The sequence below is a fragment of the Fistularia commersonii genome, chromosome 11 (assembly GCF_037954325.1).
Source record: "Fistularia commersonii isolate RoL2024-O1a breed Wild chromosome 11, RoL_Fcom_v1.0, whole genome shotgun sequence".
Classification (NCBI taxonomy): domain Eukaryota; kingdom Metazoa; phylum Chordata; class Actinopteri; order Syngnathiformes; family Fistulariidae; genus Fistularia; species Fistularia commersonii.
The window spans coordinates 12,707,693-12,724,129 of record NC_141294.1 but is presented as its reverse complement, the minus strand read 5'-3'; the positions used below and the strand labels follow the sequence as shown (position 1 = coordinate 12,724,129).

At 39.8% G+C, this 16,437-nt stretch overlaps 1 protein-coding gene across 4 annotated transcripts in view; it reads left to right on the top strand.

The window, feature by feature from the left end:
- Positions 1 to 16,437, top strand: part of LOC147229519 (protein kinase C beta type) — a 107,670-nt gene that overhangs the window by 50,569 nt on the left and 40,664 nt on the right. For 3 of the 4 annotated variants that reach the window (XM_086155011.1, XM_086155014.1, XM_086155012.1), the window contains 3 exons: positions 2,716 to 2,859; positions 12,986 to 13,159; positions 15,882 to 15,973. In XM_086155011.1, the coding sequence (XP_086011137.1) occupies positions 2,716 to 2,859; positions 12,986 to 13,159; positions 15,882 to 15,973 (410 nt within the window). The remainder of the gene's footprint in view (positions 1 to 2,715; positions 2,860 to 12,985; positions 13,160 to 15,881; positions 15,974 to 16,437) is intronic. The other variant, XM_086155013.1, reaches the window with a different exon arrangement.

Below are 16,437 nucleotides of genomic sequence, written 5' to 3'. Positions count from 1 at the left end.
ATCCTGGCCCATCAGGAGAAGGTGAGATGTCCTTGACACTGCATAACAGTGTTAGAAGAGTCATCACTGCTTTGTAATAACTGAATAAACTATAGAATAATTTATGCGAATCTATGGAATGATCTATCCTTCTGAATTAGCATTAGCATTCACAAGGAAGGAAGATTATTAACTAATTAGACTTTGCACTCAGTACTTAGTGCTTTAGAAATTAAAAGGTGGGGTCTACAAACCCAACAATATTGTACTGCTGTCAGAGTCCATTGGAATCTAGAATTTAACATGTTTCTATGCCATAGTTAACCACCTGCATCTCGATTGAGGGTGCAGGTTGAAGGTTTTAATCAGGCAGTATGATCATTTGTAGTATTCCCAACTAGTCAAGAGTTCAGTTGCTAATATCTGCACTCCCTGTAGCCTCTATGCCCTCTGACAAACAAGAAGCTTCTTCTTGTTTTTCTTTGGTCGCTCCCTTCAGGGGTTACCACAGCAAATCAACCGCCATCTAACCTTATTCTCTGAATCTTCTTCTGTCACATCAACTAAATTCATGTTCCTTTTCACTTCATCAATAAAACATGTCTTTGATCTTCCCCAAGCCTCCAGTCTGGATGCATCAGCATCCTTCTGTCAATACATTAACTATCCCTCCTCTGTAAATGAACAAAACCATCTCAGCCTGACCTCTCTTACCTTATCTCCCAAACATCTAATATGGACTCATTTCTGATCCTCTCCATCCTCATCACTCCCAAAGAGAATCTCAATGTCGTCATCTCTGCTACCTCTAGCTCTGCTTCCTGTCTTTTTTTCAGTGTTATTACCTCTAAACCATACAGCATCACTGATCTTATAACTGCCCATTTTGACTGATACTCTTTTTTACACATAAACCTTTAAAATTTTATCCATCCTTTCCAACCTGCTTGAACACATTTCTTCATTTCTTTTCCACACTCTCTATTGCTCTGAACTGGTAACCCTAATTGCTTGAGGTCCTCCACTTTCTTTATCTGCACTCCCTGAAGCCTCATGGTAACACTTCGGTTCCTTTCATTTGCACACATGTATTCTATCTTGCTTAGACTAACCATTCATTCCTCTCCTTTCCAGAACATACCTTTACCTCTCGAGATTTTCTCCACTTGCTCCTTGCTCTCACTACAGATCACAATGTCTTCCACAAAACGGCACTATCTAGTGTGACCACATAATCATTGAAATGGCCTAATTTTTCTGCTTACACATGAGTGGAGGTGACACTTGGAGATGGGTGAAAGACCAGAAAAAAAAAACACTGCATGCCCTGCTTGTGCCTTTTCTAACCTAGATCACTGAATTATACACAGCTCCTATTGTCTAATATCCATCTAATTGAAGTGAACCAGTTTTTTTATAATACACTTCAAAATGTTTACATAAACAAAAATTGATACATCAATGTTATATACATGGCTTAAAGTAAAGATAATACTTTACTAAATCATTATAATTGGGTTGCTGTAGACAGAAAAACACTCACAGAAGACACAAGAACCAAGGCATACCGGGAGGTTTGATGCCTATGTGTCAATTTATAAAACAAGAAGAGAAGTTACTGAGACTTACCAGGATAAAAAAACGAAATGCTTTGACCCTTGTTGATTCTGTGTCTAAGTTACAGTATTAAGATTAGATTGATAAAGACAATTGAAATTAAATACTGATTGAATAAAAGATGAAAATGGGGAAATGGTTCTGAACATGTAAATGGAAAATTAGAGGGAGGTCAGCTTTAAATTGATAAAGCAATTTCATAGCGAGTTGGAGAAAGTGGTTGAAGGGCAGACATTATATCAGTCATGCCTGACAAGGGCAACAGCAACTCAGAAAAGGAAATATCTGTTAAAGGAAGAGAAAATGACAGCAGAAAAGAAATTTGAAACAGTGGAGCAGAGGCTAAAATGTATTTTATATTTAACTTTTGTACGTCTCATTTGCTAAAGGCCACCTTAAAGAAATTATGTTGAGTTTTTTTCAATAATTTTGCTAAACTTAATCTCAGCAATAGGTTTAATCATTCATAATTAAATAAAAGTTTAATAGTTGTCAAATCTCCTTGCAACTGGACTGACTTTTTTCTCTTTGAGGACGTTTTCACCTCTGATCCAAGATGACTACTGCAGAAGTAGTCAAGCAGTTGGTAGTCAAGAAATCTCTCAGATTCAGTGATTGAACATGACCAAGAGTACTGACATACACTGATACTGTATTTTCGCTACCCTTTTTCAGAATGAACCATCAACAACGGGGACACAAAACTTATTTCGATGGGGAAATATATTTTTTAAGATAGTATAAAAAAAAAAAATCTGTCAACCATATTTTGACTTTTGCACTTTAATTTCTCATAATTTTCCTTTAAGAATTGAAAAATGGTAAAACAGATTCAAATGCAACAGAAATTGACTTTTTCCTTCTTTCTCTTTTTCCTTTTATCCTGTAATGTTGAATATTTAAACAGCAGTCAGGAAAATGTAGGTGAGCTAAGTGATTTCGGTAAATGTTTAAGTTTCTGACAAATTACTGATGAAGGGTAACACCCGCTCACACAATGAATCTTTAATAAATACTCTACCAAGATGCCACAGTAAATGCTGCATTTGGTTACAGATGATCCCATATTTCTTCTCATGTTTTTTCCAATAAATTTATTATATTTTCTTTCAAATCTAGAGGGCTAAGATTGGTCCAGGCAAGAACACAGGAGGCAAATCAGCCAGTGCTGCATCCCAGTCTGACTCCAATGGCAACCAAGATCGTATGAAGCTGTCAGATTTCAACTTCCTCATGGTCTTGGGGAAGGGCAGTTTCGGCAAGGTAAGGAAAAATCCTGCAAACTTTTGCATATTGTATAGAGGTATGTATGATGAAGCCTTTATTGTCATCATGTATGCAGACAAGCTGCCCAGTGTATTTACAGAGAGTAGAGGGATTGAAAAAAATTGCCCATCTTCTGTTTTCTAGATATCTACAGTGACGGCATGTAAATCAGTAGTGGTAGGTACATTGATGCTGAACGTCTTAAGTTGAGAATCTATCATTATGTGAGCACCCAATCAAGAAACAAAAAATCCACATGAATTCCCATTTGAAAAACCTCCAGTACATTGTAACACACTCTTGTATGATGTGTAGTAAGCTTTTTTCAAACTTATCAGAATGGTCTCGTATCCGCAGTGTCCCTATCTTCAGAAATATGATTAATACCATAAAAAATAAGAATTGAGAGACACAGAGATTGGACTTTTTCTTACATGTACATGGTGCCAAGTGGTGACTTTACAAAAGGCAAAACAAGACACTTCAAGAAACTTTCATTTCAATTAAAATGACAATCATCCTTGTTTCAAAATGTCCCACATCTCATCATAAACACGGCTACAACATCAAAAACATGGGAATAATATAAATAGAAAATTAATATTGTAGTGCTAACACACTATGAAATTTGCTCTTCATCGGAATAACCTCCAAGGTTTGGACAGGAAAAAAAAATCTTAAATTTTATAATTAACCATGTTGTCTGTCTGCAGCCCCAGGAGGGCATAAGTCAATGTCTTTTTGAGCCGGTCCAACCCCAGATAAATGTAGAGGGTTGCATCAGGAAGGGCATCCAGCATAAAACTTGTGCCAAACCAAATATGCAAATCAAACCTTTAACTCATATTAGATAGGTTGAGGGCGAGGTTAACAGCGATTAGTGTCGTCATTAGTGTCAATAACCTACAGGGTACAAGAGGAAATTGGGCAGTTTTGGGTTGAAGAAGGCCTGTTCAGTCGAGGAGAGAGAAGAGGATAGGCAAGAGTCTGAGACTGAGAGTAGGGACTAAGAATATTGGGCAATGACAGCAAAAGCTAGATTTGGTTGACATGATGTAGAGAACGAGGTGAATATACTGTGTGTCCAGGAGACAAGGTAGAAAGATGGGCAAGGCTGAAAAGAAATTTATCATGTTATAAATAGGAAGAGAAATGGAGTAGGGGTTATCTTGAAGGAGTTTGGTAGGAATGTTTTGGAAGTGAAAAGAGTGGTGAAAAGAGTGTCCAGAGTGTTTGCATCACTTCTGATGGATAGGTCTTGAAATGTGGTTGCAGGGCAGGGTAACATGGACAGAACCAACGCAAGAAAACATGGACAGAGAACAGAGAATCCTAGCAGTAGAACATGCAGAACAGACAGAAGATGAAGAGTTACTAGTTTTATTCATTCATAGAGTGCCAGAGGTACTCACCTTTTCCAATCTGATCAGTAACTGTATATCTACTTTTGCACCTACATATGTTAGAAGTTCTCTGAATGCACGGCCAATGCAGATCCATCATTTGTTTACAGGGATTCATGACACTTGATTGGATGTGCTCCAAAGTAGGGTCACAGATAAATTTACAGGATCTGCGAGGTGGCTGCTGTGTGGCTTTACTGACAGTATACATCAGCAGTTGTGAACCTCAGTATCACAGGGCGTTTCATCCAAGACACCCTCTTTAGAGGTAGGCCCGCCACAAGTTGATCAAGCCTGGGTTTGTGTTTCGCATTTAGCTATTCACCTTAGGTGCCCAGGTGGTGACACTCTTCAGCCACAGCCAGTGATTGATCTTCTTGATAGTGTTGGCCAGTTCTCTAATGGCCTGATGATGAGTCCGTCGCCTGACTCCATCTTCTGTAAGGAGCTTTGCCATTTTACTGGCAACAAAGCCCCTAAGCCCACCTCCGACGGGTGCAATTTGATCGTCCAGCCTCTGTCATTTGCCTCAGCTGCTATGTTGGCATATCGTAGCTTGTTACATTCATAGGCCTCGATGGCATTTACCATGGCACCATCTGTTTTGGCAGCAGTGTGGCGCTGGAGGTAGAGCAGTCACCTTTGGGATTGAACCAGGAATGTTTGATTCCCGGCTTCTCTTAGTGTGTCTAAGTGTTGTTGAGCAAGACACTAAACCCCTAACTGCTACCGTGGAGCTGATGGATGGCAGCCTACTGCTCAAGGTTCATCCATGATGGGTTAATTGCAGAGAACGAATTTCCCCACGAGGGATCAATAAGGTATAAATTAAATTATTATGTAAACAAGTTGGCAGGATTCAAGTCCAAGTCAACTTGCAGGACTTCCAGTCCCTGGCTACATTCAGGGAGCCCAGATCCAGAGTTGAAGGGCTAGTCCTCCACTTCTCCCCCTCTCTGACAAATGCTTGTTAGTGCTGGCACACATTCTGGTAGGTGAGTGGTTGGTCACAGATGGATACCCTTTTGCGCTCCACTTGGTTGTGTCTCCATGTGTACCTGCTTTGAGTGAGGCTGGTCCTGCTGCCAGGTCCTGCCTGAGGCTGTTCATCATGTCCTGCTAGAGTTGTTCCAGTTTCTGGGTGTCATTAAGAGCCTCAGATGGTTGTATTACTCGATTGAGTTATACAATATTTTTCTATTTGAGTCATTGCCTCAAGTGATTGCCTTTTTGTCAGTAATTTAAAGAAATTAACGTACTTTCATTGACTTATTTTCCATTTATTAATCAAGTGATCTTTTTAAGACCTTTTTGATGTTAATTTAAATGCATTATTCATGGTGCTGCATCATATATAATAACTGCATACACAATTTAACCTTAGTTCACTCTGAGACATGTAAAGTTCATTGTACAATAACTGTAAAGCAAGAGCATGGCAAAACCTGGTAACATTAATCACTTTTACCAGAAGTTTGTGGTATCAGTCTGTGTCCATCTAGTGGTGTGTTATACTTTGAGTTAAAATAAATATTGACTTTATTTCTTGGTTTGTTTATCTTTTAGACATAAAAGGCTTCTATTAATGGAAAGATGAGGGCAGGAGTCTTATGACAAGTTTAGTACCGGTAAATATCAAATGTAGAGCATCAAACAAGGGTAATGGGCAAGCAATATTGAATTGTGATACTAAAAATGTTGTTCTTTTAATTTTTGCCTTTCACGTTTTTGTTAGTATTTAACCAAATGTGATATAGCTCTTAAAATGTTCATGACCAATAGATCCATCCATAATCTACCCTTTATCCTGCATTTAGTGTCACAGGGATGCTAATGCCTATCCCAGCTGTCACTGGGCAAGAGGGTATAGCCGGTGTGATCACGGTGCGATAGACACAGAGCGCCAGTTTTTCCAATTCAATTTACTATGAATTTACTATGAACCAAGTACTGGCAACCACGAAACCCAGACTGGTCCATCAGATTGCCAGATGGAGAAATGCGATTCATCGCTCATGAGAACACGTCTTCACAGCTCTAGTCCAGTGGGGGCGTGCTTTACACCACTGCATCCAATGCTTTGCATGGCACTTGATGATGTGTGGCTTGGATGCAGTTGCTCGGCCATGGAAACCCATTCTATGAAGCTCACTGCGCACTGCTCTTGAGGTAATTTGAGGGCCACAAGAAGTTTGGAGTTCTGAAGTGTTTGACTCTTCAGAAAGTTGGCGACCTCTTTTCGACACTATTCACCTTAGCATCCGCTGACCCCACCTCATCAGGTTATGTGGCCTACTGCTTCATGGCTGAGTTGCTGTCATTCCCAAACATTTCATTTTCTTATAACACATCTGACAGTTGACTGGGGAATATTTAGGAGCGAGGAAATTGGATTGGAAATTGGAAACAGGATTTGTTGCACAGGTGGCATCCTATCACAGTTCCACGCTGGAATTCACTGAGCTCCTGAGAGCAACCCATTCTTTCACAGATGTTTATAAAAACAGTCTGAATGCCCAGGTGCTTGATTATATACACCTGTGGCCATTGAAGTGATTGGAACACCTGATTCCGATTATTTGGATGAGTGAGTGTATACTTTTGGCCATATAGTGTATTATTAGAGGGATTAATAAAGGATAAGTTATTTTTATTTTTTAATCTATAAGGCAGTCTAGGTCCCAGATCACAAATGTAGTTAGCAATAGCCTTCTTCCTCCCTGCAACACTGTAGAATCACTATTTTTTTCCACTCACCATGCAACTAAGCTGGCTGCCACTGCCACAAGGTTATGTTCTTGTCTTTTAATCACATCAGACTCCAAATATTTCATATATCCATTTTGACTCAATTGGGCATTGTCAGTAACATTTATGTAAGATAAATGTAGAACTTAGGCTGTTCGCTTTGGAGGGTTTGTCATTACAAATATGACTGTTACAATACTGACACCTTGAAGCAAATGCCAGACATATACTGGGAAGAGCACCTGTTACTACAAATGTAACATTGTCTCTGGTAAAATTGTTTTTATGTTCTCTAATTATACACCTTAAACTCCGTTAGAATTTGAAATCTTCACAGGATTTCCAAAACTTTCTATGATATTCATCTATACTGCCATACGAAGAAGTAGATGTGGGATCCCTCGCAACACTCGTCACGGACAGGGTTAGATAGCGCTACATATACTTAATGTACGTCATTTATCATGAAATTGACATGATGTAAGCCTTTAACAGGCTTTAACATTTTATTAAATATGATAGAGTGGCGATTGACATATTACTTGGTGGAAAAGTGTTTCCATTTTACATACTGAGGGATACCGCTGGTTCTGGCTGTGTCTGCGTGGGTTTCCTCCAGGTTTTTTTCCTCCCACACTCCGTAATGAAAGTTTTCTTCAGCTTCACCAGTTATTCAAAAGTCTGTGGTTACAAAAATCTAAAATGGCAATCACCAATTTCAGTGTTGAAATGCTGTAACATTAGCTTCATTCACTTCTTGAAGAACCTAGGCTCTACTCTTTTAACTGATGAAACATCGGGCCTTGTTAGATTAAAATCATGTTTAAAATTTATTGGTATTAAGCTACTTTTTGAAAAGACTTTACAGTTTGCAACAGCATGTTGGGACAGTGGTTATTACTTCTGTTATATAACAAGAAGGTCCCAGGTTTATCTCTGTGTGCCATTTGCATGTTCTCTCCATATCTTCATGGGTATTCCTCTGGGTTCTTAGTTTTCCTCATACATTCAAACAACATGCAGTAGGTTCATTGGAGACTCAGAATTGCTCAAATGTTAGAGTGAATGGCTGTATGTGTCTATATTTATATATTTGGCTGTTATCGACAGGCAGTGCAGGGTCAACCCCACTACTTGCCCAATGAGAGGGATGGAAGAAATCACCCCCCTCCCCACCTTGCCAGGTGCAGAAGAAGCAGCATGGATAATGAATTAATGAATAATTTACTACAATCTCTTGGCGCTACAGTTAAACACCCAGCTGGTCACAAACCATTCAAACAAAAACTAACCTAAAAGCCCAAGCACACACACTTTATTCATGAATCAACAAAACTCTACTTTACTTGAGCAACTGAGTAAATTTTGCAAGTTTTTCAACAGTTTTTATTTAGTTTGATGCACGTGAATAAAAAAAAAAACAAAACTTAGTTTAAAATTCTAAACATGATGAAATAACATTCTCTGCTCTCAAGATAAAATGCATTTATTATTGAGTTAGTGTTTGAATACTAAGAAGATGGTGTTGTACACTGTTCTATTCTAGCATCACACAGGGGCACCATTTGTGGTGTGGTGAGTGGAACTATCACAGTATTTGCACACAAAATACCAAGAAACTCCAAGAGGTAATGTCCTGTATAAAAATGAAGTGGAGGTGCGTTTGTGTTGTGTTGTCTAAGAAAAGAAAGGAAAGTAGAGAGAGTAAGACAAGCAGCAAGTTAACAAGGCAACAATAGAAATGACATGAGAATACAATGATTACCCAAGGCACGACAGGAAAACAGCAGTTACAAGCCTGCCACAGAACTGTTTTAGACTCACTCCTGAGCCTAACTATCCTGGTCAATCCCAAAGAGAACCATAGCATCTTCATCTCTGTGACCTCTAGCTCTGCCTCCTGTCTTTTCATTATTGTAACTGTTTCTAGGCCATACAGCAACACTGGTCTCACCATTGTCTTGTACACCTTTCCTTTCATTCTGGCCAATAGTCTTCTATCATATAGTACCTCTGGCACTTTTCTCCACCCATTCCAACCTGCATGAACCCTGTCTCTTCATTGCTTTTCCACACTCTCCGTTGCTCTGGACTGTTGACCCCAAGTACCTGAAATCCTCCAACATCTTGATCTGCACTCCCTGTAGCCTCACCGTTCCACCCAGGTTCCTCTTATTCACACACATATACTCTGTCTTGCTGCGACTAACCTTCATTCCTCTCCTTTCCAGCGCTTACCTCCACCCCTCTAGATTTTCCTCAACCTGTTCTCTGCTCTCACTACAGATCACAATGGCATCTGCTAACATCATGGTCCATCGATATTCCTGTCTAACCTCATCCGTCACCCTGTCCATCACCACTGTGAACAAGAAGGGGCTCAGAGCTGATCCCTGATGGAGTCTGACCTCCACCTTGAACTTCTCTGTTACCCCTACAGCACACCACACCACTTTCTCACAGCTAGCATACATGTCCTGCACCAGTCTACCATACTTCTCTGTCACTCCAGACTTCCTCATACAATACCAGAGTTCCTCTCTTGGCCCCCAGTTATATGCTTTTTCTAGGTCTTCCTCCTTCACGATAACTCCTACTCCATTTCTCTTCCTGTTTGTACCATGACAGTACAACTTGCCTGCTCCTAAGCTAGTCTTACTACCTTTCCACCTGGTCGCCTAGACACACAGTATATCCACCTTCCTTCTCTGCATCATGTCGACCAACTCTATGTTTTCCTGTCATAGTCCTGATATACTAAGTCCCTACACTCATCCCAGACTCTTGGCTTTCCTCTTCTCTCTACTTTCGAACACACCTTCCCCCTTTCCTTCTTGACCGACAGTAGCCCATTTTCCATTAGTACCAATGGCGGTTGTTAACCCAGGCCTTGACCGATCCAGTATAAGAGTATTAGGTTTGATTCTCATCTTCCTGAAGCAACCCTCACTGGCCACTGGGCCGTGCCCCCATGAGGCTGGCTTAGGGAGACACTGGCCCATGCCGCCCTGAGGCTGCATTTTCCACAAAACTGATCAATAACTGCTAATACTAGCCTCTTATAATGAGCTGATCAGGGATGTGATGTTTCGGGATGGAAGGGCCGGTTCCGATGACAATCGCGTCGGACCCTAAATGGATATGTGGTCATCGACAGGAGTGAGGTGTCTTTTGGGCACATCACCAAGGACGAGAGACGGCTGGTGATCTGGAGACGCGGTTGGCTCTCGGAGATCTTCGGATGCAGTCTGTAGGTCCGGTAATCAGGTCTGGATATTGAGCTTGGGACCACAGTCCGGATTGGTGGGGAAAATTGTCTTTGTGTCGCTATACAGCTACCTCCTGAGCGCTCGAGAGTATCTCTGAGTGTTGCTGTTAGGGCAGAGATGCAGTTCGAAACGCGGGGTACCAGTTTGTGACGTCACAATTATGTCCCTCATTGTGGTCCAATGGGTGAGAGCGCAGAGAAGGGCCCCCCGTAGTAGGCAGCCTCCCCTCTCATCCCTCACCTCCAGAGTGTATATCGAAGTTAACTGGAAGGTGAGAATTAGTTTATTGACGTGTGGAGGTTGATCCTTGAAACAAAGGATTCAGACCCTTTTGGTCAACACATGGTTGTTGAATACAGATATAGGTTGAGTTAACAGAAATAAGTTTCTGTTGAGGTCTGCACTTGAGGCACAGCAATGGATATTATTTTGGTTGACTGTTTCATCTTACTTTTCTTAATAGTGTTTGATTCCTGTCGAAAGACAACTTCAGAATATAATATGATGTACAATTTATGCTAATTTAACATGATACTGAACAAAGACTTTTTAACAAACTGTAGCAAATTGTAGCAATTACTCCTTGTATATATACAGTATCTATATAAGTCAATATCCTCTATCGAGCTGAAGCTTGTGTGTAGTCTGTGTATGATTTGATAACTTTCACAATCTCGAAATGTTTATGTTTGCAGAACTTAAGTTTGTTTTTGTCAAACTTTTTTATGGGCCGTGAGAAATCAGGAAAATAAAGAATTATTGGAAAAAAAACGGGACTGCCGGATGTCAGATCAAGTCACTTAATAAAGGCAGTTAAGTTTGTCATATATACTTGTCTGTTTTACAGGCTTACTTCTTGTATAGGACGGTCAATGTATGTATAGCACACTTATTTGCAACTGATATCTGGGGCATCTATCTCAGCTTTTCACTCATTATAGCTCAAAGCTTTGGATATACTCGTCTGTTTTACAGGCTTACTTCTTGTACAGGACGGTCAATGTATGTATAGCACTCTTATTTGCAAATGATATCTGAGGCATCTATCTCAGCTTTTCACTCATTATAGCTCAAAGCTTTGTTTAATCATCACTCTTATTTAAAGGTGACTGAATTTGTTGAGTTAGGTTTTTAGTCCATCTCATGTCTTTCACTATTTTGTGAAAGACAAATTTATTGGACTATCATTAACTAAATAATGATATTATCCTTTGTTTTGGGCACCTCCAGCAAAGCTGGAAAATAATAACTAGCTAGTGAAATAGAGTCTCAAGAAAAGGTATTTTTCTAATAATGTCAATATTCAACAGTCATGATATTTTTGAATTTGAAAACTGACCCTGTGAAACAGTCTCGTCACAATATGCACACTCAAAATACCAGGAAACTCCCATTTCAAAATATGAATAAGGCAACAACCTGAAATGGGTTTGTGTGTGTGTGTGTGTGTGTGTGTGTGTGTGTGTGTGCGTGTGTGTGTGCGTGTGCATGTGTGTGTGTGTGTGTGTGTGTGCGTGCGTGTGTGCGTGCGTGTGTGCGTGCGTGTGTGTGTGTGTGTGTGTGTGTAAAATGACTGTATCAAAATGGCAGCAGTTGTAGTCAATAGTCTACCACCTGGTGCTACCATGTGATTGTAGCCAGAAGGCAAAAAGGAATGAATGGGTTGCCAATAGACTATGTCTTGTGCAAATGTACGTCGAGGTGTGTTTGTGTTAGCAAAAGAATAGGAGGAAGAGAATTAGATAAGCAGCCAGCAGCCATGACACTAAGTTAGAAAATTAACAATACCGACGGCATGGGAATACAGTGATTACAACAGTCACAGAATACTTATCAATGACTCATGCTTGGTCAGATACTGATAATAGCCTCTTGGAATTATGATCAGTTGGTCAGTGATGCAGGGTTCTAGGGACGGAAGGGCCAGTTCTGATAATGGTCGCGTTGCTTGGCTTATCAACACATCTGGCTGACAAGAACCCTTAATCCATGGATTTGCAGTTGCTGGCAGAAATGAGGTGTCCTTTGGATGAATCACCGGGCATGAGAGACTGTTGACGATCTGGAAACACAGGTGTCTCTCAAAGGTCTTCGGGTGCAGACAGGCCAGGACATTGAGCTTGGAGCCACGGTCGGAATCAACAGGGAAAAATTGGGTTTGGCATCTATATATGGCCACCTATTGTGCACTAGAAAGCAGCCATTAGAGCGCTGTTCAGGTCAAAATGCATGCTTATATGTTGGTTGGTGACATCACAGTGTGTAACTGGGTCTTATCCAATGGACGATGGAACGATACCCTCCTGTAGTAGGCGGCCTCTCATGTTATTAATCCTCACAGCCAATAAGTGCAATTTCAGTAAGAAATTAAGTGTGTTCAGTTTCCTTTCTAGGGTTTAACATAGAATAGCATCATCAGGATGCCTGATGAATCCCAACATTGGTGTTCAATTTATCTACCATTATTATATGTAAATGTGAAAGGGTGTTTAGATTATAATGCAGCAGACCTTAAAATTCCATTGGACACCTGGGGTTATCTCTTTTCTTCACCCAGTCGCCATCACAATGTTTCCAATTTGAAAAATGTACCTTTCTTACGTCACCCTTTCCCCACCTCCCTCTTTAAGTATGGTAAAAATTAACATAGGGGCTTTATGTCAAAGATTTGTAAATTTTCATGCACAATTTTTATCTCTTTAGGTAATGCTGGCAGAGCATAAAGGGACAGAGGACCTGTTTGCAGTAAAGATCCTAAAAAAGGACGTTGTGATTCAGGATGATGACGTTGAGTGCACCATGGTGGAGAAGAGGGTGTTGGCCTTGTCCGGAAAGCCTCCATTCCTAACGCAGTTGCACTCTACTTTCCAGACAATGGTTGGTGATTTTATGTTGCTTTTCTAAGATTAAATGTGAAACATATAATTTCCATCAAAATAGTTAGCCTTAACAACATTAGCACAACATTGAAAAGTCAACAAAATTCTAAACCCATCTGTTAAAGACAGCCTATTCCATACAACACCAACTGCTCAGTCACTTTTACTGTTTTTTTTTATTTTTTTTTTATTTTTGTTAATTTTTCAATCTGAATTTTGTATTTATGTCTGTATGGTGTCCTTGAGTGTTGAGTAAAGCGCATTAAGTAAAATGTATTATTATTGAACTCTCCAGGGACAAACACAAAATAAATCTAAAATACGTAATAACAGTGATCAGAGAAAACATGAAAACTAAAAGAGCACCATGAAAACAAATAATGTAATAGATAGCTGAGATGTGGCATATGTGGTGGATCAAAGCATAACTATGTCTACTCAAAGCAAATTGAATGCTCAAAATATAATGTTGTTTATGATATATGGAACCTAAATATAAGAATTTCTACAGCAAAATGCATTTTCTTCATTGGTGTCTTTGATACAATTACAACTTAAATGCAGTATCTGCTTTTAGTGATGTTGTATTAATCTCCAATGGCATGTTCAAATCATCAGCACATCCACTCTGCTGTGACCCACATCAATTATTGAAACCAAAATCTAAATAACTGAAGGAGAGAGGTTGATCAAATAAAATAAGGGAAAACATATGTGAGGGATAAAAATACGCAAGTCAGAATGAAGGAGTGAATTGACAAATGGGTATAAAAGAAAAAATAAGAGAGGAGCTCTGACACTATGATATTGTATGTAAATTCTAAACTAATGGACTTTTTTTACACAATCGAAACATTAGCCTTATGATTGTCTACTCACTTTCGACTTCCAGTGATCCCCCTGAATTCATACCTCTGTTCCCCATATTGGAAACAAACATTCCTGGTTCAGTTCCTGGCTCCTCCTTGCCTTTTGTGCAGCAAGATGGGGAACCCCTAATGGCGCCCCTGGGGCCGCTGAGTGGCTCCTAACTGCTCCTGGTTCATCCATGATTGGTTAAATGCAGAGAGAACTTTCCCGCAAGGGATTAATTAGGTATTATAAAAATAAATAAACATTTACATTAAATAACAACTCAGACATTTACATAACAAACAATTCTAGTGTAGGCCAACACCTAACCCCAGCATTTATATTCTAGAAACTCACAATTTTAGAACTGAAGAAACTCCTTGAATGAGAGGTATAATATCTTCAAGGACTAAAACAAATTGGCACAGTGATATGGCTATCATTATGTTGCATCAAAAATGCCCTGAACTTAAGTTGCAATGAATTTAAATGGATCATTATCTTGGCCAGGGATGACAAATGATTAAGCCTTAGTAAAGCTTTGGACTCATGTTGACCAATTTAAGTGGGCAGGGTCTAATACTCATTACTAATCCTATCTACTCCTATTCAAACAACAATCTATGTGGCCCAACCTGCTCCTGTAATAGTTGAAAAACTAATTTCTTCCTTCGTAGGGTTGGGTGCATCATTCACAATTTTCTTTTAAGTACACCCTTCTACTCCCCACAGTTAGTTAGAATTGAAGAATCCTCTTAGATAAGAGGTAAAATATCAGCAAGTAAACAAACAACTCTGGTTGCCTGTTGTCCAAAAACCCTTTGACAGTGAAATTGAAATTCTGAAGAGATATGATGAAAAGAAATATGAAGAGTAGCCTTGCATAGTTACCAGGGTGCTCTAAGTGGCTCAGTATGGTGCAGGGATAGATGGCAAAGGGCCTTTGGTGGAGGAGTTGCTTCTGAAGGCAAATTGTAGTGGATCAAAGGAAACTGGGAAATTATGCCTTTATATGTTGCAGAATCAGCCTCTTACAGCATCTCATCACTACTAATGTAGATGTGAAGCACCACCCCCCCAAAACAGTGTACCTTTATGTATGTATATGGTTCTGTGATGGCTATTTGGTTGAGTGGGCTCTCCTGACCTCTGACTACTGGTACTTTGGATCTTCAGTGACTGAATTGCACTTCTTTTAAGTTGCTCTGGTTAAAAGCATCTGCCAAATAATTATAATGTAATGTAATGTAACGCTATTACCTGGTGTCTTCAGGATGTTGATGATGGTTGCTATTTTTAGGCACACAAGGATGGTGGCTAGACTTAATTTGATGTTAAAAGTGGTGGTGAGGATCCCTGAGACCACAGTTTGTGAATATTCTTTTATATCATGATTCTCAACATGGGACCATTCAGTGTTTGTGAACAGTCCTGAAGCTGAGACACTGAATGTTCTGGCAAAGTGTTAACCCTTTCTGATGGGGATGAAGGCTGGGATGAGGTGCAGAGGGGGGGTGGTCTGACTTACCTACAAATCGCTGGGGAAAGCCAGGTTTCCATAACAATCATCACAGCAGTCACGGACAAAGTTGTTTGTTGCTATCCACAGCTCCAGATTGTTAGTTTTGTTTATGATGTCAGATTGCTACAGACCCATTCTTTTCATACTCCCTCTCACACTACACATAGTGGGCAATCTCTGTAGTTAATGAAGCAGTATTACCTTAGATGTAATCTTCCTTTATCTTGGTCTTTGATACAAAGGTCTACTGTTCACTGTCATTTTCTGTATGTCATTACTATCCCGTTTTAAGGTGATTGCAAAGTTCTCAACCTTTTCTATTTCTATTCTCTCTTGTCTACTCTAGGATCGTCTTTACTTTGTCATGGAGTATATAAATGGCGGAGATCTTATGTATCAGATTCAACAGGTTGGAAAGTTCAAAGAGCCCCATGCTGTGTGAGTATAGATAGGCCTACACACAAACTCATAAAGCAACTATTGTATCCTGGAACCCACCAACTTAATGGATCTTCATACAGTCTTCAACTCATGCATTCATTCTGTGGTTCACACTTACATGAGATACTGTTCAGCAAGTGATGGATAAACAACTTTTTCAAAGCCTGAGAGTGAAACATTTTGTAACACCACCGACTTTTTCTGCTTTAGCAGTTCAAAGAAAATAGGGAAATCAAAAAATCCTTCAGTATGTGGTACTTACCAAAATTGCAGAGTATAATTAAGGGGGCAGGATCTCTAGTGTGAAGAAACATGAATGTCTTGTCATATTTGACAAGCAAGCTTGCTCCAGCAGCCTCTCTTAAGGCTTAAACCTTTTTAGAGAGCCTGCTGGAGATGGCTCATCATCTGCTTTATGTGAGAGTAGATATTCTTCTGACGTAAATATGCTAAAAGACATT